General features: G+C 44.2%; 1 protein-coding gene across 1 annotated transcript in view; it reads left to right on the top strand.

The window, feature by feature from the left end:
• Positions 1-26,520, top strand: part of UVRAG (UV radiation resistance associated) — a 336,707-nt gene that overhangs the window by 281,534 nt on the left and 28,653 nt on the right. Inside the window, exon 14 of the mRNA XM_085623282.1 lies at positions 17,585-17,676. Coding sequence (XP_085479408.1) covers positions 17,585-17,676 — 92 coding nt within the window. The remainder of the gene's footprint in view (positions 1-17,584; positions 17,677-26,520) is intronic.

Below are 26,520 nucleotides of genomic sequence, written 5' to 3'. Positions count from 1 at the left end.
ATGAAAACTTGCAGATAAGAAGTGCATCAATCATATCCTCAAAGTTTTGCCCTTCAGAAATAACCGCTCGGGCTGTGTGTTTTTTGCACCCAGTTATAGCAAAGTGTTCTTGCAAAAGAAAAAAATTCGATTATATCTAAATAAAGGGCAGGTACCTTAGTACTGCCCCCAGTAATAGCTTCTCAAACAATCATCACAGTTACAGTATGTTAAGCAGCAGAAAAAGACATTCTCCATTGAAAGATCTCTATGATTAGTTTTTATGACCTGAATCTAAGTACATAAAGTGCTAATGTGTTTGTCATCCCCTCATCATTCACTCCCCGGGAGTCATCATATTGTGTGTGAGTGCTTCCCTCAGTGGTAGCCTCTCACACAATCATCACAGAGACATTCTTTGTTGAATCTTTCAGAGGAGACCACACAATTGATGTTTATATCATTGATCTAAAAACATAAAGTGCCAGTGCGCTTGTCGTCCCCTCAGTGTTAACCCTTCAGGAATCATCGTGTTAGTGCATTAGATAGCAGCTGGGAGGTGGACTTTCAAGAAACAAGTACCGGTGCGTTAGCCCATCAAAGAGTCACCACAGTTGCTCTATGCTAGAAGCAGATGGAACCTTTCTCCTTTGGAATGTCTCGAGAGAGGCCACAAGATCTGTATTTCTAACATAGGTCTAGGAAAGTTAGTTAAGAGCAAAACGATCACTTGTCTGAGACAAATCAATTACTTCTCAACATAAAGTGCAAGTGCCCTAAATCCTGCCCTCAATATTTACCCCTCGGACAGATGACATATTATTGCACTAAGTAGCAGTGAGAGGAAGACACTTTCTGCAGTAAATTGTCTCAATAAGACCTCGTTTTAAGTTGATACAGCAGCGAACTGGGTGGAGGTGGTTAAGTTCATATCAATTTCTTGCTTTGGGGATCACAGATTCCGGTCCGATAGTTGTCTTGAGAAATGTTCGAATGTTAAGTTCATGTGAGCCTTTTGATGCAGATGTGACTTTGAGGATGTGAAAATTACTTCCTGCACTCATACTCTTGACTTCCAAGCGGCGTGAATATAAGATGAAGCACCTAGAACAAATTTCTAATCATCTCATCTCATGCAGAGTTCTACGGCTTTGTTACACCTCCTGATGTTAACATTTTCAAAATGTGGGCATATATAGTATTTCCAGATGCTTAACCTTTGATGGCACAGCAAGAGGAAGTGGATAATTGTTTCCGGAGCACCCAGGGAGCAATGACACAGGTCAACACCCTAGTGGTACTTTGTTAACCATCTTTTAATTACTGAAGCCACCGACTTTCATGTAGAGAGTTCACTTTTAGACTGGGAAGATTTCTTCCAAATATGATTCAAAACCTCGATCTTGATTGAATTCCGTATATAGTTTTAGCAGTGGACCTGCCCAGCGTAGCTTTAGTTGATTCACATGCACCCAGTAGGACTATTTTTCGAATGAAGCCCGAGGTCTTAAAGTCTGATGTTATGGAGAACACTTGGTATATAGGCTAACCACGGTAATAGGCGGTAGATTTGATTCCTCATATTGTCTGTTAGTGTGGCTCTATATGAAACAAGCTCCTCTTTGGAACAGATACGGATTCAGTACTTAACTGGTAGTAAGGCATTGTATTCCTCGACACACTACTCTGCAAGACTGCACTCTCTGCCACTGAACTCTATGCCACTCTATTCTATGCCACTGCACTCTACTCTGCACCACTCAGCTTTGCGCCACTCTGCTGAACTCTACGCCAATGCATTATACGCTACTCTGCATCACTACTCGACGCCACTCTAATCTATTCTGCACCACTCCACGCCAATCCGAAAAATATATCACTCTACTCTATGCCACTGCACTCTGCGCCATTCTGCTCTACCCATCTGCACTGTTCAATTCTACTCTGAAACAATCTACTCCACGCCACTGCAAGCCATTGCACTCTACGCCACTGCAGTCTACTCTGTCACTTCACTCTACCTCAATGGATACTACACCACTTTACTCAAAACCAGTGTATTCTACGCCAGTCTACTCTGCATGACTGTACTTTACGCCACTTTACTCTAGTCCACTCTGCGACACAACACTCCATGATACTCCACTCTGACGCTCTACTTCATTAAACACTACTCTGACCACTACTCCACGCCGCTTTAACACGACTCCACTTTACAACGCTCTGTGCAACTCTCTATGGCACTCCATGCCACTTTTCTCCACTCTATTCTATGACACACTACTCCACTGTTCTCGACTCCTCCACTCTATGCCACTCCTCCACTTTGACACTCTATGCCATTTCACTGTGCGCTGCTCCACTCTACAGCATTCTACTCCACTTTGCCATTACACTATCCTACACTACTCTGCTGTATGCCACTCCACTGTACGACAATCTACTCTGTTCTACGTCATTTTACTCTACAACTTTCTACTCCACTCTACGCCGCACCCTCTATGACACTCCATGACACTGTGCCCCTCAACTCTACACCACATCCTTCCACTCTGACACTCTACTCTCTTCACAACACTCCACAACACTCTACACCACTGTACGCCACTCCACGCAACTGTACGCCACTTCACAACTCTCTGCGCCACTCTGTAACTCTCCAGTCTACTCCACTTTAATACACTCCACTCTCCTTTACTGCACTGACTTTTAGACATGCTGAACAGCAGCCATGCTGGTGTACAACGTAGCTAAAACATATTGACAAAGCCAAACGCTGCTGCGTAGGCAAGAGCTATTGGCTTTGCCAATGCTTGTATACCTTCACTTACATGTTGAGATGAAAGCTCTCAAGCATACTTAAGCTGTTCTCTGAACTTCAAGAAAAATATGTTGCAGCATTAGAAATCTATGGGTTCAATTAGATGTAAATATGAGTCATTTGGAGATGTGTTATCAAAGTTATCGAAAGACTGAGTCTCAAATAAAATAAAAATGCATGGTGCATTCATGTAATGTAATCACTCATAAATTTTGTATTAAAATACGAGACTTTTTTTCTTTGCTAAATGCACACTGTTTGAATATTGTGGCAAGGTCGCTTTCATGAAAAAACACAGTTCTCCCCTTCATACCATCCTTTGTCTCCTTCATGCCCACACTCAATCGAAATTCAGAACAAATACTAACATTCATAGTATGCTTCTAAAAAGAGAGGCTGACAAAATAACCTAAATAAATTGCCAATTATCTGTAGAATGGTTTATACTTTATTTGTTTGTTAGATGCTTAACTATCGATTGCTAAGAAGCATTTGTGAGTTCAGCTACCACTGCAACTCTGTTTCTAGTCCGCGTAATACAAGTCACAGAGCTGACTAAGAATTTCCTCCTTCTGAAGTTGATAAAATGAGTACCACCTGTTGGATACACATGTTGGTGCCGTATAAGTTAAGAATATCAGTTGTGACATCCACTTTAAGCCTTGTTTCACTTTTTTTCACATTGTTCTAGAAATCTTTTTGTAAATACTTATGATCAGGTAACATTACGCTCCTTATTTAAGGTAGCTTTCTTCTGAAAAATGTAATACACTTAGAGTATTTTGTTGTTGCTATTCTAAAGTGCGATGATAAAGGGACATTTCTTTTTAAGTAAGCTCTGGCCCTAAATGAAAAGCATGAATGTACCCTCCTAAGAAGGCAAAACATTGTTGCATTACAAGTGTCTTGTTCTGCGATGAACTTTTTTTTACGCCCCCATCTTAGCAGCTGTGAACAAAATGTCTTCTTGACCCAGTCTCTTTTTACTCAGTACATGTTCCTAATTCGAGTTGGATGAAAGCACTGGCAGACCCCTCGGCGATAGAAATAAAATGTCATTGGAATGATTCGACTCTGAGTAACCAGCTATGTAGTGAATAAAGCCTTTCAGCACATCACAAAGTACGGAAATGGGTTGTTTAAGACCGTGTCAGATGCACTTCGGTACAGCGGACAATGGCTGGCACCAACATCTGAGCTTGGCTGCTTCGGAAAGAACATGTCAGGCTAACTCCTACTTTTCCAATTTCTTTAATATCTAGTAAGACCGACTTGGCAGATGGGCAAATGCTACACTTCAGAGGATAGACGAGATCAGGAGAATGAGCTACCAAACACGGACTGTCTCTACTTTGTAGTGCATCTGCAGTGAAGAGCTGTGACCGCCATCATTCTTCCCCCTCCAATCATGGCGGTTTGGAGGGTGGAGTTCTTGTTCTGCAAGTGGAGCAAAGCCGCTTTTATGGGTTCTGGACATCTCAGTACTACTGAGGCTTTCTTATCGTACAGTTCGATGTTCCAAGTTAAATAAATCCACGTTGCCCTTCAGGACAACCAGCTTCTTGGTGAAATTGAGAGTTTCTCACATGCATTTTGCATCAGTGCAAAGATCTTGCGTAGGTTGTGTCGGCTCATAGTTGCCAAGTTTCTCGAGTATCTTCGTGATGTGCTGCTCGAGTCTAATTTTTTTATTTCTGGACGAAACCTTTACAATGAACGGATTTGTCCACCTAGCTTATCCACCAGATACTGTTTGTAGGCTGTTAACATGTGAGATCATGGGCCCAAAACACCAGCATGATTGAATACGGAACATCCCTACAAAGCCAAAACTTCAAGATAATATTGGTCAGAGTGAGCATAGTATGGCCTAAACAAATTTGGCCAAACTCATTTCCCTCCGAGACCAGGCATGTGATGTCCCAGTAACAGGACAGTTTGTCCGGTAGCGAACAATCCTCTCTGCATCCAAAACTCACAGGCGAGTTACTTCAAAATATAAAATGTAGGTTTGCAAGAGCAGGAAAATGGCATATGCTATATTTATGTACTTGTTTACATTTTTTTTTAAATGAATATAGGTTAAAAAATGAAATGGCTTGAATGCAAATTTTTCTGCCCACTTGGGACAAGTCCTTAATGGGTGAATAAATGGATAAATGAATGAAATAAAAAGTTTTAAAGTGTAACTGCTTAACTTCACATAATGGCATAATTGTCCCACCCACTATATCTGCTCGAGTCTTGCTCCGTGGGTGAAATGCCTTGTAGAGGGCTGCAGGGGCCTTAGCCTTTTATGTGTGTCGAGAATCGCAAGAAATGTATGTTATCCAAGGCAGCATTAAGAGATATAAATGTAACTTATTAAAGTATACCTGTAAAATGTTAGTTGGTCAAGTAATTGAACAAAACGATAAAGTGAGGAAAGTGGACTTGGGAAAGCGAACCATTCTATCAGCCCATAAGCTTATAAAGAGGTGGATGCAGCATTGCAGTCAAACAGCACCTATTTCATCTTTCTGTAAACTTCACAAAGCTGCCTCTTAAAAGCTATTCTTCGTAGATCTAATAACTCAATTTTCAGTTAAAGAAAAGCTGTGTGAAAAGTAAAAACCATCAAAAATAAAGCTGTATAGTCTTATACTTTAGGAAAGTTTATTTTTGAAGTTTTATACGCTTTCCAGACTGAATGAAGTTTTAGCATTTGTATTAGCTGATGTGATTGAACATTTACTGGACAAACTATCTTCTCGTCAGGCTGAGTTAGCTTCTCAGATCTGATGAGTGCGCAGATTTATCTAATTAAGACTTGGCAAACGTATTCTTCAATTGGCTACTTATATTGTTAAAATGAATTAAAGTGAGTATCTCTCGGTGCATATTCATTGTCTTTCAAAGTCATAATGAATTGATTTTAGGCCAGTAATGTTAACATTTTTTTGTAGAGGAAACCTTTTTTTGATCATACAGCAAAATAATAGAATAAAATACATGGGTGCAAAATTAATAACTTGAAATTAAATGCATTTAATAACTGTTTTCTTATATGAAAACAGTTTTACAGAAGCCATCACTCCGGTTTATTTTAAGTGCAGACTCTTCAGCTTTAGAATATCCCCAGTGGCACACCAGATCCGCAAGATTTTAACCACAGTCCTCCCTGTGCCAGTTTGTAGCGTCGTGCGGCACCACATTGACTTAATTTCACCTTAGAAGTGACAATGGTGCCACAAACTAGCAGCCGTCCTCTGTCTCGTCTTCACTCAGTTCCTTTCTTTCCACGCATTTGCGTGAGGACCCGGAGCTCGCTCCTTTCTTTTTCTCGTCCCTTGATGAGTTAATTGTAGCAAAATTCTCTTTTAAAGTGCAAGCAAACTAGGTCCCTTCCAAAAGTGACGGGGTTTAAGCTTGTCGCAAACAAATTTCTGTGACCGATCCCCATGAAATGTGCCTGTGGTATCTTGGATCAGCGCATGACTCCCAAGTCCAGTGAGGTGTGTACCTGTATGAACCACACTGCAGTCCGGGAACGCAAAGCAGAAGTGGGAGTTGTCCCAGTCTTACTACTCCTAACCTGTGAAGTTGAGTGGTCGTCAGGGTGTCTCGCGATCCTACCCCTGATCCCTGGCTGAGTAGCTGATCCCAATGCACAGTGAGTGTCCGGGTTTATCGGCAAAGTTGTTACAGATTGATGCCATTCAAGAGGCCATGTTGCAAATTTCTAAAATTCTTCAGGCTTCATCTAGCTCACCTTTGGGTCCCAGGCCAGGAACCATGGATGCCTCCAGTTGGATTAATGCTGGCGGGGTGCAACATCGGGGCAGTCTGTGCCTCCTAAACCCGCCTCTGCTCTGATGCCAGAGTCAGCTACCTGTCTGTCACTGAAAGCCACTCCGGTCTGTTTAGCATCACAACAGATGCCGCAGGTGCCCGAAGAAGTCTCTGTTCCAACTGAGATCTCACCCCAAAGCCGTACCCAATCTAACTAGTGCTCTTTTTGCTGTGGTCCCGCAGCGTAAGTAATGGATTTGCAACTGACAACTATGGAAGCCTAAACTAACATACTTAGAGGAGTTTTGCAACCAGGACAAACTTCATCGGAAACCCTTACTTCCATTTAATAAAGCCCTGATTGATGCCTTTATTGGCACCTGGTTCAAGCCCTAATTCATTCCATCAGTGAGCAAGCAGGTTGCCAGATGTCAGAAACCAACGCCAGGTTGCCCTGATTTTTTTTGACGCAGCTCTCTACACCAGAAACTTGTAAGTCCCTAATAAAGTGGTTTCACATGTACCCAAGGCCTGTAAATTAATGCTAATAGTGGGTCTGCAGTAATTAATGCGCCACACACTTAGGGAGCCCCTTTAAACCATGTCATTGCAGCGTGTTGTGCCGATTTAAAACTGTAGTTTCGACCTGCGAAAATAAACCTTTTAACTGATAGAAAATTCTAGCTGCAGATTCCTTACCTTTGATTTTCCCCAGGCGTCAGACTGGATCCGCAAGATTTTTCGTGAGCAATACCCCTGCACACCAGTAGGAGACTTCGGGTGGCTCCAGGTGACGTCTTCAGCCACGCCATAAATGACATCCGCGTCACCTATATAGGCGCCACCTCAGCGCGCTGACGTCCGTTCTTTTCTTTCCACGCCAGCCAGCTTTGATCCATGAGAACTACCCCTCTGTCAGTTTTTGACAGAATGTTTGTGACAATCATCTACTCTTTTTAAGGTTTTTTCCTCCTGGTGTGTCGGGGATGTCGAAGGAAAACTGATTTCAAACCCTGTGGCGCCTGTCACCGCACCATGTCAGTGACGGACTCGCTCCTTGTTTGCTTGTGGGGCCTGGAGCACAACCACGACTCTATAAGATGAACAAGTTACTTATGTTTGGTAATGTCTTATCTGGTAGAGGCTATATCTATCCATAGATTCCTTACTGACCCAACCCATCCTCCCCGCTCTGCGGACAGCTCTCTGGGGTCAGGGATGATCCCATATAGGGCCCTAGTTTGGACACGCCAGTGCTCTTCACAGCTCTGTGCTTCTGATGTGGAAAGTCGTGAAAAGTAACTGACGTTTGCACGCCTAGGTGGCGCCTATATGGGTGACGTGGACGTCATTTCCAGCGCTGACGACGACATGCGGAGCCGACCGATGCCACCTACCTGCACGCAGGGATACTGCTCATGAAAATTCTTCCAGATCCAGTCTGATGGCTGGCGAAATTCAGAGATAAGGAATCTGCAGCTAGATATAGTCTCTACCAGATAAGGCATTATCCAAGGTAAGTAACTGGTTCGCCATTCCTAAACCTTCCTTTTTAATACATATGTCACCGCTAGGGTAGGCCCTAAACAGCCCATAGGGCAGTGTGTGATGTATTTATAAAGTTGGACATGTGCTTAAGTTTTACATATCCTGATAGTGAAAAACTCCTAAATTCGTCTTTCACTACTGTAAGGCCTGCTGCTCCCATAGGATAACATTAAGATACCATATTGCATTTAAGTGATAACTTTTGTTCCCGGATAGGGAGAAATATCATGTTCAGTCTCTTAAGAATAGTATTTTAAAATCCTCCTTACTGGTAAAGTCTGATTTTAAATAGGGGTGGGCAAATCATTCCGCTCCACCAGCAGAGCTAGTGAAATCCCACAAAACCCGGCAAACCATCGAATGGCGGAGTTTTTCCTTACACGCGGCTTCTTACGTTGGTGAGCGCGAGCGATAATTTGCATCCCCTAGTGCTATTTTTGGGCACTAGAACACCTCACCTCTGAGAATTCTCAATGCGAGTGGTTGCAACAGGTCGCGACCATTGGCATTGAGAAATCTGCCGCTCGAGTAAAAAATCTACTAGAGTGACAGAAAGAAGCAGCGCCCTCTGGTGCACTGCTTGGTGCTGTTCGCTCTGATTTTACAGCGCAGAACAGCTCCCGGCGCTAAAAAAACAACACAAAATGCCGTATTCCGCACGCTCAGCGGAATCTCATAGTTTTTATGCAACTCCGCGGAATTCCGCATTGTCAAACTTGACGAGTTCTGCCCAGCCTTAATTTAAGTCCTAATTTTGAAAATGCCACTTTTCGAAAGTTGTCATTTTCTTGTCCTATCTCTTCAGTAAATGTATGTGGGGTATGCAGTTCCTAAAGTAGAATGAGTGTCAATATGGGTCAGCGACTATTCTGTAGGGTATCCAGTGGGCATGACCCTGCAAGAATCAAATGCCCTCACACACCTGGATAGGTGTCATGCTTCATCATAGGGCGTTAGCTTCCAGTCAGGCCGGCGCTGCAATGCCCGACGGGCACCCTCAATGGGGGCTCTTTGCCAGAGATGATCTTGTCCGACGTTTGGTGAAGTGCGGGCGTGGAGGATTAAGAAATAGATTTGTGTTGAGGTGTGAAGTTAAAAATATAGAAAGAGGTACTTCTCAGGGAAAGCTTAAATGAACAAGTTCTCTTACCTATATTAAAAATGTGTTGGGCTGTCTATTAGACTTTAGTTTTCTTAGATAGCTATAGGTGAACATTTTTCAAGCTTCTGTCTAGTCATAATGATCTAGTAGCTATTCATCAGGACCAATATCAACCTAATCTACTTAGTGATTGGAGTTTTAATGTATAGGTTCATTGATTTTCTCCTAATCAGACATACCTTGGTTTTGGTATTGATTTGTGATTTATTTTGTGATGCCCTGTAGTTCAAAGACACATAGTACACAGTAAAAATACAATTCAATATTTCCAAATCATAATTTCCAATGTTGATTCTGATTCACAATTTGTGAAACACGTGCTTATTTTGTTACACCAAACGCATGCTTATTTGTTTGCATCAATCGCATGCTTTATGCCAAAGTATGTCACCTGTACATATAAAAAACACCACAAGACACACGCAACATAAATTAAAAGTCCATCACAGTTGATAACTTACCCAAATTGGATAAAAATGTGTGCCTCCTTGAGTTGTGCACAATAGCACACAGTTTGTGTGATGAAAAAGGTAATCAATGTTTGGGTCAATTTGGCCCTGTTTCATTCAGAGTCTAGAAAAGTTCCATTCTGCGGAGCGTTGGCAGCTATGCCGTACTTAGTTTGGTCAGGACCGGCTCAGGACGACCTACCCTCGTGTGCTGACTCTAAAGTGTCGGCTTACGGGTAAGTTGGGAGTAGTTAACCTGTTCCTGATAGATGAACAAGAACCAGTTGTTGCCGGTATTGGACCCGCCCTGCGTGCAAATGCTAGAGTGGAGATTGACTAGGCTGGTTTAGTCTGTCATTGAGAGGAAAAGGTTGCTTACGTGGCGGCCATCTTAACACTATAATTAAACCAATTGTCAATCTCCATATTGTACTAAAACTTCTACCTATTAACCATTACCAACGTGGGTTGTTGACAGTTTATTCTCCATTTATAAGTCTAAGTCGTGCCCGGCGGGAATTCCGCTGGTCTTGGAACTGTATTGATCAAAACTGTTAAATTATCATTGATGAGGGACGGCCTTTATGTGCGTTTATTCAGCTCGCTATCGGTATTATACTATGTCATCCTGAAAGTATCAATATATTTACAAGATATTAGGAGTATTAAGAGCAGGATTAGCTTTGTATGATCAGGTAGTTCGTTCAACAGTGTGGAAATAGGCCTCGCTATCAGAACTATTTGCGATTCCCACAACCTTAAGCACATTAAGATTTTTTTTTTTTCCTGTAAGCATCATACTGTTTGTACAGAATTCCTACTGAAGCCCACTTATATTGTACTTCTCTTGTATTCATCCAGTCAGGTTTCACAGTGTGTATGTCACATTTACTTTGTTTTCATCTATGGGTATTGGTTCCCTTGACCGCAACCACGGCTCCTTGCCTTGTCCACCACTTCGTCTGCAGCAGATATATTCCCCAGTTAAGCCCATGTAGCGAAGCAGCTCATTTTCTTACATTTGCCTCACAAATAACATTTCCAACTATGACCTTTGGCACACATTTGCAGACACAACAATGCTGTATTAGTTTCTCCGAAACAAAATTTGTTTTTACATCTAACTTCACATAACATTATCACAATGCCCTGAACATCATTTGCAAGGTCTCGTTTCGTACTACATACAAATGTCATCACTATCTTCATTCACGGGGTGACAGGTCTATCTACATGTCCATAACATCACTAATCTATGCGTACATTGCAAGGCTGCTTTCTGTTGTTAAAGATGATCATCCCGATAGACTAGTAGAGAAGGTACTTCCTCTGACACAGAGGGTCCTTGCATGCCGAGAAATCACCATGCAGCGGTCTGACATCTTGTGATGGGTGTCCAGTTTGTGACCAAGATGGGGTCTTTTTCTGTGTCCCATCAGGTAATGCATTTGGAATGTCCCTTGGGGGGATTCTTGGCTCTACAACAACACACACTCTAGGTACACTTACAGTTCCCATAGTAGGAGTGCGTTAGATTGCTGTATTATTTATATGCCTGCATATATACAGTTGTTCATGACCATTGTAGAAATATATCTACTGTTTACGCTTTTGATTCTTGTAATCACGTTTATCTGTTTCTGTCTACTAATCATTGCAGGACACATATTTTATGCAAGAATAACTTTGGTTCAATAAATATTATTGAAAACATCCCACTGGGTGTCTGACCGAAATATACTGTACAGTTTCCACGATCCATGAGGGGGGTGGGGTTGTCATGTTTAGTGGTTGCCAGAAACCATTCGCTCCCTGGTAGGTTAGGGGGGCTTATGGTGGCACTGTGAGCTAGCTGGTCTGTAGGCCAACATATCCTGTGGGGGTGTTCAGAATCAGTCTTGACACCAAGTCCTTAGTTTATGTTGTCCGAACAATGCTCAGGTCCTATGGATTGGTAGGAATTACACGCCACCGCTTTGCCATGTTTTCAGCTATTATGTGGCAAAGATTGCCCCCTTCTTCCTGGCAACAGCATTTCTAACACATGAAACAAGAGGTTGTCTCCACAAAGCCAAATGTTTCCTGAGGCAATTAGTGGTGAGACCCTGCATCCCACAACGATTGTCCTATGACTGCTGAATGTAATGGTCTTTGGGTTTAACACTTGAACTCATGTTACAATATTAACTCTGGTCCTCTGTTCACTCTAATGCAGAATGTCCACCTCACCCAAGATGGCTCCTTTAATGATCCTCCCAAATCTAGTCTTCCATTATCTTGTCATCACATGTAGTGGCCACATGTTATACGCCTATTGCCCGAATTAAGATGTCATTGGCCAGCATCCTGCCTCTGTACGTATTTCGTTCATGGCTACAGATGCTGCCTTTCTTCCTCTTTCCGCATATTCTGCTGCCCATTTTCAAAGCACAGTGATGAAGGGAGTTACTTACACGTTGTTGTGCGTTTTAGCAGCATATACACATGTCGCCTATCGGTGATACCACACAGCTGAAGTCCACAGTCTGTGCCCGGCCTCCAGAACCACACGTACCTTTCACGCTTTGTGGCACTGCCCTAAAGGATCCGAACCCAAGGTGAATCAAGGAAGTCACATTTTTGGAGTGGCAAGTATGATTGAGAATCTGTTCCTTCCCAGGCCTTGAATCGGAGTTAAACTTTCAAAGTTTGTTCGGGAGAAAGGAGGGTCAAGTGGCCATATTGTAGATGAGCCCCGTCTCCCGTTGTCATACTTAGACCCGGCATGATTGTGAAATACTGTGTGGTGTGATTTCAGGCTCTTGTGTTTTCGGACAACGTTAAGACGACCTCTTTCTTATGTTTGTATCTTTATAACTTCACACTTCTTTTTGCAGCTGCTGAAAAGGTGTGTTTGCCATAGCTGACCCCTGCTAGGCCCTTGCTTTATGCACAAATGACAGTCCGAACAAGTGCTCGCTGATAAGGCATTTCAGAGTGTTCTATCAGCAGTTAAATACAGATGTGAAATATATTTTCAGTATAATTTTTAACTTGACCTTTTCTTTTCTTTTCAATTAATTGTCGGGTCTAAAAAAAAATACAACACCGTAAGGCAAAATGTTCTATAGTTGCATGTACATTTTAGGCAGGAGGGTATGTGAAGCAGCGGGTGAGACGGGCCTCACGGCGAAGCACTGTTCGCTCGTATTTCTAATTTTAGTTAGAGGGGGGTGAAGAGAATCAGCCAGAAACAAAAGTCGGATTAGAACCCCGAGCATCAGCAGTTTGGCTCCATGCATGGCTCTACTCGACAAACAATGCAAGAGCAAGTGCTGTGCAAACCTTACTGCCTGCCAGTCGAATCCCTCGGCCTTTGTGCTGCAAGACTTGTGTGAACATCAGGTCTTGTGCCAAGACATTCTCCTGCTACAATTGGTGTCCTGCAAGCCACCTTTTGTGCCCAGTGAAGGGAAGCAAACATTAACATGATGAATTGAAGAAGAAAAGCGCAGTTGTTTGGGTCAGTTACATAGCACAGGTCATTATGTCGGTAAATCGTTGCAGCTTCAGTGTTGCACACTAAGGGATCATTTCTTCTAATTTAGCTCATGGTTGCACAACAGATGCTGAAACAACTCTGCTAAATGAATCCTTTTTATCCTTTGCAGAGTTGTGATCATTTACAGAAGAGGAAAGATTACTGGGATTTCACCAACTGTATTAACCAGATTGCACTTTAAGTTGATGGACCATTTGTACTTTTTCTGCACCTCTTTTTGACCAATATGAAACTTATAGAATAATAAACACCCTTAGCTTACTGGTTAACAAATGGTTTATAGCACTTTGGTAAAGAACTGAAAGCTGAAGCTCAGCAAGGAGCACCTCACTCACCACTGACTCAGCTTACGGTAATAATAAAAGGTGCTCCCTTCCTCGCTGCCTAGCTACGTGGTCAAGTCCTTGCACCTGTATTCTTCTTTCCAGGTTAGGTTTTTGTAACCTCCTTTGTCTGGGTCATCAGGATTCTTATCTGCAGCACATGTCACTTGTGGGCTTCACAAAAGAGGGCGCATCACTAAGGCGCGCGTTGATCTACATTGGTTCCCTGCGAAGCTAAGGATAGCCTTGAGGGCCCTTTGCCGTACGCACAGGGTTTGCTTTGTATCCCTCCGGCCTCCTGGTTCAAGTTGTACAAACCACTGCTAAGTGTACATTCACATAACTTTCTTCTTTTTTTCTCATTCCTGAGTTCAAAAGACCAATCATAGGTGGGGGGGATGGGAAGGGAGGGTGGGTTTCTGTTCTTGAACCTTAGTTGTGGAACTCAGGCTTTGGGGACCGAAACCATTTCCTCTCATTTATTATTTGGGAGAGCGGTACAAATATCTCTTTCTGTTAACCCTTTAACAGCTTGTGTTCCCAGAGCAAAGATTTCCACTTTAGAGACATTTAAGCTACACAAGAACCCTTTCCCATTCTAGTCACCGGTTCGCAGAAAGCAACCGTTTCACTAAGATCTGCTTTCACGTTTCATATGGTCTTCAACTCCGCTATACTTGAAAAACATGTCTGAACGGTGCCCTCTGGACAGGGTCCTGTAGTATCAGACCAGCGAAATCTATGGATCGATGAATTCCAGAAAGCGGCTTGGAAGACGGGATTGGGGGAAGGGTAGAGGGGGGTTAGTCCCTTTATAGATTTGGGCACAAGAACCTTAAACACCTACCTGTTTTAAACCCATCGTCTACAGTACTGTATGTTTGGAAACTAATTAGCTATATCTTTTCTCTGTACGCCTGTAGTGTAGCTGTACTGCCTAGGGAGGTTTTAGCTCTATAGAAATGTATGCAGTAAAAATATATATATATTTTGTTTTTACTTCTGGACTTTGAGTGGTATTTTATGGCCTTTTAGGGTTTTCAGGTGAAATTTTATTCAAACTTCCCCACCACACGTGTCAAATTTTTTGTTCTAGTTCCTTTATCTTTGTAGGGGCAATAGAGTAGGTCTGAATGGAGCATTATTCATTCATAATAAGTTTGTTCCTCTGCCACCCTTTGAGTACTTTTTAGGTCGAAGCCTGCCTGGCAGCGCAGCTGTCTGGTTTCAAAGACATATTGGGGACATGCTGAAAGCTTACTTTAGAATGCATCCCTCCTATTACTTACCATTGGTTTTGTGTTTTGTAACTCACATTTGCTTGCTTTCTATTTGCTTGCTCTATTAGTTTTAGGCTCTCCAGCATGTTATTGTCCCTCCCGTGCAGCATAAGCTGTTTACCACATCTGACTGGCTCCCTGTTTCCTTCCGCGAGTGCTCGCTTTATAAGAACTCCTTTTTCTTTTTCGTGAGGTGCTCCATAAGATGTGTTTTAATTTTTTCTCTTGAAGGCTAGCTCACAGCAGTAAACAAGCTGTATTTCTTTAAAAACGTAGTTCCTGCCTCCTATCTTTCAGATTGACTGGTTCTACTTATCTCTGCAACTACCAGTTCATCAATCTCGCAGGCCTGTGAGGAACAATGTTCTGTTTACAAGCTTGTTTATTTTGGTCAGTGCTCTTTACCATTGGCATAACCTAGACAGTCCTTTTCCTCAATTTCACCCCATGACCTAGGTAATAGGAGTAGGGTGTGATAACAAAAATAACCATGCTGGAGTTCAAAAATGAATGAGCAATAAATACGCCTTTACATTTTGTTTTTATCTTGTTACAATTGCTGTGCATTTAAAGACTGCCGTCTAATGTTAGGCTATATCGCCTGAACAAGGTTGATGTTTACTTTTCTTTCTCTGAAAAGTGAGAGGATTTATGTGACAATCTTCCTGGGTACTGAGGGGTGTGAAAGGAAATGCTGTAGCATGTTATTTGTTTCTAGCACTCGTCAACATTTAAATGCCAGTAAATGAACTATAGAATTATTTTAGAATATATCAGAATTAGGAAATCACAAATGAAGCACATTTTTTGTAATTCTTAAGTGTGGTGGAAACAAATATTTTAATACACTGTAAACAAATCAATACTCTGTGATGCTTATTCCACACATAATGTGTTGTGTGCTGTGTAGTGTTATCAGTAAAACTGCATGTCTTTGCAAATGTGTTCATTTCAATTGAAAATGTGTCATCTGTAATGGCAGTGCGATGCCACATCATGCATACTAAACTCTGCGCCAACCCACTACACTCTACTCTACTTTACTCCACGCCACTCTGCTCTACAACACTCTATTCCTCTCTATGCCCCTGTACTTTACGATACTCTATGCAACTCCATACCGCTACATTCTACACCATGCCCCTCCGCTCTGCACCACTCACCTCCAGTCTACTACACTTTGCTCCACTTTATGCCACTCCACAACACTCTAGTCTGCTTGACAAACATCTATGAAAGAGCAAGATGGCCGCCAGGATGGAGCAAAAGAAAGGAGCGCCTCGATTTGGGATTACAAATTTTGTGAAAATCCTGCTTTAATCCACACCATCCACCCTACTGCTACCTAACGTGGGCACAGAAGTCAACTCTACAGCGAGTAATCGGAATAGAGTTCTTACGCCAGTCACCTGGATGGTCCCCTCTGCGCCACTCCACAACACTCTCCTCTGCTCCACTCCACGACACTCTTCTTTACTCCACCCCACGACATTCTCCTCTGCGACATTCTCCTCTGCGCCACTCCACGAAACTATCCTCTACTCCACTCCACGTTACTCCCCTCCACGACACTCCCCTCCACGACACTATGCCCCACTCGGCTCTGCCCCACTCGGCTCTGGCTCTGCCCCACTCGGCTCTGGCTCTGCCCCACTCGGCTCTGGCTCTGCAACACTTGGCTCTGGCTCTGTAACACTTGGCTCTGCAACAGTCCACTCCGCAACACTCCGGTCTGAGACACTACTCCACTCTACGCCGTTCTGCTTTACTCCTCTCCACTCTGCAGCACTCTACTTCACTCTGCCATTCCACTGTGCTATTTCACTTTACTCCACTCCGCCATTCCACTCTACGACACACTACTGCATTCTATGCCATCCCAATCTATGACACTGCTGTTCCACTCTAAGACACACTACTGCACTCCACGCCATTCCACTCTGACACGCACTTCATGCCATTCTGCAGCACTAGCTTTTAGCCATGCTGAACAGCACCCATGCTGGTGTACAAGGCTAAAGCACATTGGCGTAGGTGAGCGCTATTGGCTTTCCCAATACTTCTTTTAATTTTAAATGGGAGGGATAAGCGAGTGGTGGAAGAGTTCAAAAAGTTATTGGTTTACTTGAGGAAACACTATTATTAGAGTTGAGTCCGTGTACACCTAACAGGTGTCCCTTGTTTGTCTGCGCCGTCACCCTCACATGCCGCGCAACCTTTGCTCCCTGGTGCTGTGCTCAAATATGGCAGAAGGGGCGCAGAGATTGTGGTTTCCTTGAGCTACTCTTCCACACATTTGCACATTCCAAAACTCCTACCAAAGCCATATTGGTTGGTTTTAGAGAGGATTCAAATACTTATACTCTACATAAAATATATTTTTGGATCCTTTGTTGCAATGTAGTGCAGCTGTTTCTCTCCTACCAGAGTAGTTGGCTACATATCGTCCATTGTTATGCATCTGTAGAAGCCATATATTTACCACAGTTGTTTGTTTTATCATTCCCAAATTGAAATTCGCAGTTGGTCTTCAAATACTGTGTTCATCAAATGTTAAGTGCACTCTGTACTCCCTTGGGGCACATGGTATAGATGAGCTTTGCTATGATGCCTTGAATCTATTTTGTTGCAACTGGCAGTATCACTGCTACTTTCACACTTATAGGAGTCCCAAAATCTGTAAGTTTCATATTTCTGTTTTGTCTTCCAGCTTAGATATCAACATGGACTGGGAACTCCAGATCTACGGCAAACCCTTCCCAATTTAAAGAACTTCATGGAACACGGCTTAATGGTCCGATGGTATGTAGTTCATTTTCAGCCAGTGAATACATTTATGTGTAGACTGAGTGACTATTATAATTTCCAAGATTTATTTTTGATTTTTAAGGTTGGAAAATATATAGTGAAGTCACAGCCACACTTCACGTAGTGCCAATCAATCATGGTATTTGTAAAGCGCGCTACTTACCCGTGAGGGTCTCAAGGCGCTGAGAGGGGGGCAGGGGAGTTGCGCTACTTCTCGAAGAGCCAAGTCTTGAGGAGTCTTCTGAAGGAGAGTAAGTCTTTGGTCTGCCGTAGCTGGGTGGGTAGGGTGTTCCAGGTCTTGGCGGCGAGGTAGGAGAAAGATCTGCTGCCGGAGATTGTTCGTTGGATGCGGGGGACGGTGGCGAGTGTGGGGGTGTGGAAGCTGAGTCTGCTGTTCAGGTAGGCTGGTCTGGTGTTGTGGAGTGCTATGTGTGCGTGGGTGAGGAGTTTGAAGGTGATCCTCTTGTCGACGGGGAGCCAGTGTAGGTTGGTCAGTTGGGGGGTGATGTGGCTGCGGCGGGGGACGTTGACAATCAGCCGGGCGGAGGCGTTTTGGATGCGCTGTAGTCGTTGTAGGTGTTTGGCTGGGATTCCGGCGTAGAGTGCGTTGCCGTAGTCCAGCCTGCTGCAGACGAGGGCCTGTGTCACCGTTCTTCTTGTTTCGGTCGAGATCCACTTGTAGATCCTGCGAAGCGTGCGGAGGGTGTTGAAGCAGAAAGAAGAGACGGCGTTGACCTGTTTGGATATGGAGAGTGAGGAGTCGAGGATGAATCCTAGATTGCGTGCGTAGTCGGTGGGTGTCCGTGCTGTCCCGAGGGTGGTCGGCCACTAGGAGTCGTCCCAGGCTGAGGGGTTGGGTCCGAGGATGAGGACCTCCATCTTGTCCGAGTTCACTTTCAGCCGGCGGCTCCTCATCCAGTCGGCGATGGCCTTCATTCCGTCGTGGATGTTGGTTTTGGCGGTGCTCTGGTCCTTGGTGAGGGAGAGGATTAGTTGAGTGTCGTCGGCGTAGGAGATGATGTTGAGGTTGTGGTGGCAGGCCACTTGTGCGAGGGGGGCCATGTAGATGTTGAACAGCGTGGGGCTGAGGGAGGAGCCCTGGGGGACGCCGCAGATGATGTCGGTGGCTGTGGATCGAAATGGTGGGAGGCTGACGCTCTGGGATCTGCCGGAGAGGAAGGATGTGGTTCAGTCGAGGGCCTTCTCTTGGATGCCGGCTTCTTGGAGGCGTGTTTTTAGAGTGCGATGGCAGACCGTGTCGAAGGCAGCAGAGAGGTCCAGGAGGATGAGGGCTGATGTTTCGCCGTTGTCTAATTGGCGCCTGATGTCGTCTGTGGCGGCGATGAGGGCAGTCTCAGTGCTGTGGTTTCATCTGAATCCGGATTGGGACGGGTCCAGGATGTTGTTGTCTTCGAGGTGGCGGGTCAGTTTCATGTTGACGATTTTCTCGATGACCTTCGCCGGGAACGGGAGTAGGGAGATGGGCCGGAAGTTTTTGAGGTCCTTGGGGTCCGCCTTGGGCTTCTTGAGGAGGGCGTTGATTTCGGCGTGCTTCCAGATTTCCGGGAATGTCGCTGTTTCGAAGGAGATGTTGATGACCTTCCGTAGTTGGGGGGTCGATGGCTGCGTCCGTTTTGTTGAATATGTGGTGTGGGCACGGGTCTGTCGGCGATCCTGAGTGGATGGAGTTCATGACCTTGCATGTGCGTGGGTGCTGGCAAGGTCGGCGATGGAGTCGTTGAACTGGGCCTGGGGTCCGGGGGGGGGGGGGGGGGGGTCTGTAGACAAGCGTTCCTCTGAGGGTGGTGTTGGGGTCGGTGTGGATCCGGAAGTGCAGGTGTTCAGCAGCGTGGAGGGTGTCGTCTGCGTGGGTGGTGACCTTGAGGGTGGATTTGTGGACAATGGCAATTCCTCCTCCGAAGCCGTTGGCACGGTCCCTGCGGGAGATCTTGTAGCCGTCTGGGATGGCAAAGGCGATGTCTGGAGCAGAGGAGTCGTTCCACCACGTCTCGGTCAGGAAGGCTACGTCCGGGGCAGTGGCGTCGAGCAGGTCCCAGAACTCGAAGGCGTGTCTGCGTGCGGAGCGGGTGTGGAGTAGTATGCAGCGGAGGTGGTTGGGTCTGGTCATTGATGGTTTGGTGGTACTGTCATAGGTGAAGCTGCAGCTGCGGCAGGAGAAGGGTCCGTGGGTGCGTTTCGGGGCAGCCTGGTTGCAGCGTTGGTCTCGGCCAGTGTTGAGAGGGTGGAGGGAGTTGGCGTCATAGCTGAGGCTGGGTATGGTGGGATGCGGTGCGCGGGGTGCAGGGGTTCTGGCGCAGGGCGCAGACGGGCGTGCCTCTGGCACGCCAGCGGCGCGCCCGCTGCGCAGCCACGCAGCGTCCTGCATCAAGAAGGGGTGGAGGGAGGGAGGGAGGAACAGCTGGGAGGCGGGTGGCGGGGAGCGAATGGGAGAGGAGGGGGGCGGGGCCGCAGGGGACGCAGCGGCAGGAAACCGGCATCAGGCAACAATTACAATGAAATTACGAAAAATAGTCAGTAAAGCAGCGCAAAGAGAGAGCAGGCAATAAATGTAATACAGAAAAGAAAACAGTCACTAAGGCAGCGCACAGAGAGAACAGGCAACAATTATGACGAAAATACGAAAAACAGTCAGTAGAGCAGCGCACAGAGAAAACAGGCAGCAGATGCAATAGAGATACGATAGACGGACACTAAGGCAGCGCACAGAGAAAATAGGCAACAGATGTAATACAGATACGAGAGAGAGGCAGCAGATCAGAGCGAATACTTACCGCCCACCACTGGGCCACCAGGGATGAGGCGCAGGCGGGAGCCTGCCGGTGGAGGAGGGCCTCGAACTCCCAGCAGCAGCGAGCTGCAGCAGCCAGAGGACACGGCACCAGCAGGGAGCGGTGGGGCAGTGGGGGGAGCGTCCTGGCATGAGAACAGGTCAAGGTTCCAAAAGACAAGATGCGGTGGTCGTTCCTTTTCTTATAATGGTGCCATAGGATGGAATGCCCTCCCTCTTCAACTACGCAAGGAACCCAACCTTCTTTCTTTCCGCAGGCTCCTGAAAACCTGGCTGTTCTAAGTCCTCTTCTGCCTCTGTTACTCTGCCCCTTCGTCCACAGCGCTGGGAGGCCTACAGGTAGCCAACGCGCTTTACAAATCCCATTTCAATTCAATTCAATTCAAGGTTCGCCAATGAGAAAGGCAGTACCACTGAACTTACTGTCCTGATGGGATCTAAGGTCTTGATAGTATCTAAGGTCTTTGTGCATCTTCTGCCCCATAATCCAGTCCCTTCCTAATCTGCCAATCCACTCTACACCGCATACTGAGCAGTCCGCTAACCAAGCCAATGAAAGGTCATAATATACGCATGGGCCAAGGGGACTCCATTTGGAAAGAAAATGTAAGTGGACTACATGGCCATGAGTGTGTTGCTGTGTTTGTATTATGCACAATATGCATATGTGCTGTAAGCACACATATATTTCAAATAGGCATTAAAACACGTTTGCACGCCATCAAGTGTTGGGGAGGAGGCAAAGGACAATCCATGCACATCTGGTTTACCTTCATAGAGCTGCCCATTTGGGACATTGACAATCAATAAGGAATTCATTTTCTAAAACTCTCTAAGATTGTAAGTTAATAACCACATAGACATGGTCTAATATGTTTAGGAAGGGGAGAAAATTCACTGGCGAGGAAAAGTAGCATTGATTAAGAAATTTAAAATTGCTGCTCTGATGCACCCAGTTTTCCTTGTTCCATGCATGTCTCTGGGTTGTTCAGCGAGGTCATTTACCGAATCACAAAATTGATTAATACAAAGGAAAATGGATGCATACACAGTCCGGCTACTATCAAGCTTTGCAATTATTAACTCACTTTTAGATCCTCAGTCATTTTCTACACCTTGTCTTGTACGGAGGATGTGTCTGTCCCTCTCTCATACACTATTTAAGGTTGTGATCATGTTTTAGCCAAGCCTTATTTGGACCCACACAAACTCACTACTTGAAGCCTGGGAGGCAGGCCTAAGTAATGTCAATAATATCAACTCAGTACATTACACACAAATATAGAAACAAGAATGCATTACACAAATTACGGAATATATTATTTAATTTACAAAAAAAAATCGAAATTTTATTTAAAGGGAAGGTGAGAACTTTCCTAAATGTTGCTTTATTGGTAAAAGCCGAGTCAATGTGCTAGGCACTTTTTTGCTCCTAATCCATGCTCTTTGTGCATACCAGTGTTTCCGTTGAGGCCACCAATCGTCCATACTAAATTCTGTTTGCTGTACGTGCACCGCTATCACGAATCGAGCTAAGGATGCCAACTTAATTTTTAGCCACCAATTCAATTTCATTCATTTTGTGAAGGGTTTTAAAATGTTCCGTTTTAGATCTTTGTTTTTTATGCATATGTACTTTAATGGGCTAAAATTTAATTTTGTGAAACACGCCTTCGTCAGATTTATTATTCATTTGCCACAGCATTGTGTTTTTATTATATTTTTAAGCTTAGTATGATTGTGTATAGTATAGGTAAAGAGAATTAACAATTGTGTCAATAAACTTGTGTTTTTAATTCATAAAATAATATATGATCTAAATTTTGAAGAATTGTCATAAAAATTTTGCATTTTTTATAGTTTAGTCGTTACACTGACTTTATTTTTAGTAACATTTAGAATGATAAATGTTTTCTTATATTGCCTAGGAATTTATTTTTCATTGGGCATTTACCTGTCCTAGGAATTATATTATTGATTCTACAGGGGGTCCTTGTTACTCTCAGGAAAATAAAAATGTAATCATACAAAACATAAAATAAACGGACCAGGGAAGGAAATAATGATACGAGGTCAAGAATGACGCATACATACATCACTCAGGAGAAGCTCCCAGACTCTTCCTCCATCAGCAGACAATAAAATATAGAGGAGCATCAATAGTGACACCTCATACTAAAGTCACAAACTCTACAGCATAGCACAAAGGTGCAATATGTGTGCCCCAACGGGTGCCATACATCTGCCCAATCTACCAACCACACAAGAAGATGTAAGAAAGTGCAACCCATATGCCCCTGCGGGTGCAACGCATGTCCAAAGCAAAAGGGTTGGACGCAAAGAAAAATGCCCCATCACCAGTACTAGTAAGAAGTTGCAATGTAATATTGTTTGGGTAGCAACTCATCAGCCCATCACAATGTAACATTAGGGTGCAAGTAAAAATGCCCCAACACATGTAAACGTAACTAGGGTTTAGGTGCAACGTAAACCCCCATTACCAGCAACGTGAATGTGAGTACGGTTTGGGCAATCAACATGCCCCAGCACCATTGAATGTAAGTACATTTTGAGTTGCATCTTCCCTGCCCCATCACAAGTTACTGAACGAATTGTTTGGGATTCAATAATCATGCCCCAAAACAAGTAATAGAAAGCAGCATTTGGGTGAAAAACATGACCCCCACAACAAGCAACAAAAGTAACATTTGCATAAGGTGCAACATGCCGTACACTGCCTAACACACAAACAGCACACAGGGGTTTACTCCTTAGTAACTTAAGGATAAAATTCACTAATCAAATTATCAAGCGGATACTGATTCTAAGAATCTACGCATGCTACAAATGCCAACCGTAATAGAATATAGTCAACTGCAGTAAAATGAGCATGGCAGAAATGAAACATACTGGTATAGAAATTAAGAATGGTATGCATGCAAGCACACATTCAGCATGTAATAAATAAATAGGCAGAAAATCAAGAACAGCAATCACAAATATGCTAATAAGGCATTAAAACAATGACACTAAAAGTCCCCGGACTCCTCACCTGAAGATGTTCATAAAAATACATTTGTAAATATGCAAATGAAAAGGATCCTTCAGCAGAAACCACTGAGGTGACTTGACCCTTCTTCGTATACATTTCTGATCATCCGAAAAATGCTGAAAAATGATACTTCATTCCTGGACGTTGCTCTGTTTTCCTCGGTGCAGTACCAGTACCCCTTACCCTAGCGGTTCAGTCAGGAAAGCTTGCAGAAAGAACTTCGTACAAGGAATGGCAGATTGATTGCCAGATTGATGTATTCACGTACGCATTCTTCATCTAGTGTCAGGTCAGTAGAATGAGATGAAGATGTGGTTGCAGGCCAGGAATATACGACTCAGCAGGGGCAACGCACATAGCGACCATGTCGCAATGCCATGCAAATCATGGAGATTACATTCCCCCAAGCTGTGCGCCTCCAATGATGAATGCTATTGCCCAACGGCAACATGTGCAGCCATACCACGCTGCCTCCATGCTGCGTGAGCTTTACATGGCCATCTCCTGATGGCGTTTACGTCTTTTTTACCCTTTTCCAGCACCGTCACCAGTGACATCATTGATATGCCAGATCAATAAAGTGCTGCCAATTTCTCACCGCCTGTTCTCAATCGCTTGGCACTTTCCATGCATTCCTTTCATCAGCAGGGCTGTCAATTACATTCCTCATGTATCCCTAAACGTTGAAGTGCTTCACCAGCCAACTTCACTGTTTGTACAAAACTCCACAGAAAGAGTCTGCTTTGCTTGTTGATAAAATAGCTGAAAGTAAGGTTAAATGCCACAAACCGCAAGCTGTCAGCTGATAGAGACACCGGTAGGGCTTTTAGGGCGTTTTAATTCCTTCAGGTTGCACTTGTATAAGTTCAGTTGTAGCATTCGGTCTCTTGTATAGTTTCAGGTAATCTTCCTTTTTAATCTCCTCTCATGTTCCTGCAGAAGCCTTTTCTTTACGCTTTGTTCTTTCCACTCGTTGCCATTGTGATAAATGAAGATGCAGGATAGCCAGTAGTAAAGGTGAAACAGGATACAGTTTATTCTCAAGATACGAGTCTCAAGTTACAAATAAAGATGGTAGTAAGGAAGCAGGACGGCCCCACCGGAAGCAGCATCCCTGCTGCTCAGCCCACGCATTCCAACTGTCCCGCTCTCAAAACATAAACACATAAGCATTCTATTACCTCACAGTCACAATGGCTGAGCAGCAGAGGACATATAACTAAAGAAGAGAATGCATGGCAAAGACATGAAGATACCACACATACATTAACACAGACCCCTGCACCCAGTATTCTTTTAATGCTTATCGGGTGGAGAGGCAGAAAGGCCTCAGTCGTTCTTGTGGGCTTTGCAGAAGGAAGGAACTGATGAAAGATGCTGCCCCTTCCTCTCATTGGCTGACCTTGTCATGGGTAAACCAATGAGAAGAGGACCTTCCCTAACTCCTTCACAGAGTGGGATGGGGTCATTGAGGTTTGCTGACCCCACCTTATTTTGCAATGAGGTGTCACTGATAAACAGTCCGCTCTGGCCACTTCAGGGCTTAACACTGAAATGCCCAGGTCTGAGTCTATCAGTGAGGCTCCCCCTCATCATAAGGGCGAGGCTTCCACAAGAATTTGCTTGGCTGATGAGGTCATACCCTCAAGGCTGTAAAATCTACAGCCTGGCAAACTTTTGGCTCGGGCTGCCAGGTGCCTGCGCATTAGTGCATTTGAAGCGCAGGGCTGTCTGACCCAGACATGATGCGTTTCTGTTATTCTGACATATGCTCAGCCTGGTAGATACTCATCATTCTTGGAAAAGGGAACAGGGGGCCTCTCTGCCCCCAATGACGAGCCGTGCCTGGCTAAAGAAGCCTTCCATAATGAGTTGAATGGCACACAGTATTCTGCCAATGGCTTGTATTGGGTAAAACCACAGCGAGGCATGCTCCAGCATGCTGATGTAGTAAGTCATTCTTGTGTTGATAATGTGTCTGAAAATAATGTGATCTTCTAACATGGTCCCACTTCTCCTATTACAAGGAAGCCCTACAGCGAGTGCTTATAACCTGGAAGCTGCCAAACACTCTTTAGACTTCAAACAGTGTTCCTTCAGGGAGATGCATATGATTTTGTCACATCAGGAGTTGAACGCAGTAAATTTATTATGGACTTTAAGAGACACCCAGAACAGAGACAAAATTACCATGGCGAAGCCTTACATTTCGGCTCAAGCCATATAATGCAAACAAAAAGTTCCTCTTCAGCTCACCATTTGTTCAGTTGCCAATAAGGTATCATTTAGCGCTCACTGCCGCCGGCTATCACTTTAGGCACCCTGCAGCTCTCTGTCATTGCTATGCGTTACTGAGCAGTAGTCCAAAGATGGTGAGAACCAGAGTGGCTGTTCAGCACCTTTGACATGATGTTGGCGAACGCTTGCAGCATCGCCCAGAGCATCAGACGTTTAGAATGGCTGTAAACCAACTTAAACACCTCACTTTGGACTTTTTAGCCTTACTGTCATGAGGTCATAGTTTGCACAAGCAAAAAGTAATAAGATCAAATGGTGTTTTTAAAGTTATTTTGTGAAGTGTTCTTATGCCATAGAATTGTAGCTGTAGCTTTTGGACAGCTGCCAGGCGATCAGAGCTGAGTATTTCGCCCAGCTGTGATCCAGTAATGTGACTCGGAGGAAGCATTTTGTGTGGAAGGAATGAAACATTTTTCAGCTTGCGAATATTACCTTGTCTTGTATAATACTTAGGAGGATTTCCCAATACTGCTGCAAGTCGATTAACTGCATCTGTCTGTTTCAAGCACTTCTTTCTCTTTAACATTTGCATATCTTAACTCCGAATTCATCAGATGAAACGTTCGTGCACCCAAAAGTTTTCAGTTATTGATCTTAAGAAGAAAAAACTGTTGGTGTTGCTGTTGTAGCGACGTTTGATATTATTGCCACCAATTTCAAAATTTGCATTGACCAATTC

Source organism: Triturus cristatus, chromosome 8 (assembly GCF_964204655.1).
Source record: "Triturus cristatus chromosome 8, aTriCri1.1, whole genome shotgun sequence".
Taxonomy (NCBI): Eukaryota; Metazoa; Chordata; class Amphibia; order Caudata; family Salamandridae; genus Triturus; species Triturus cristatus.
This window is presented reverse-complemented; position numbering and strand designations above follow the sequence as displayed.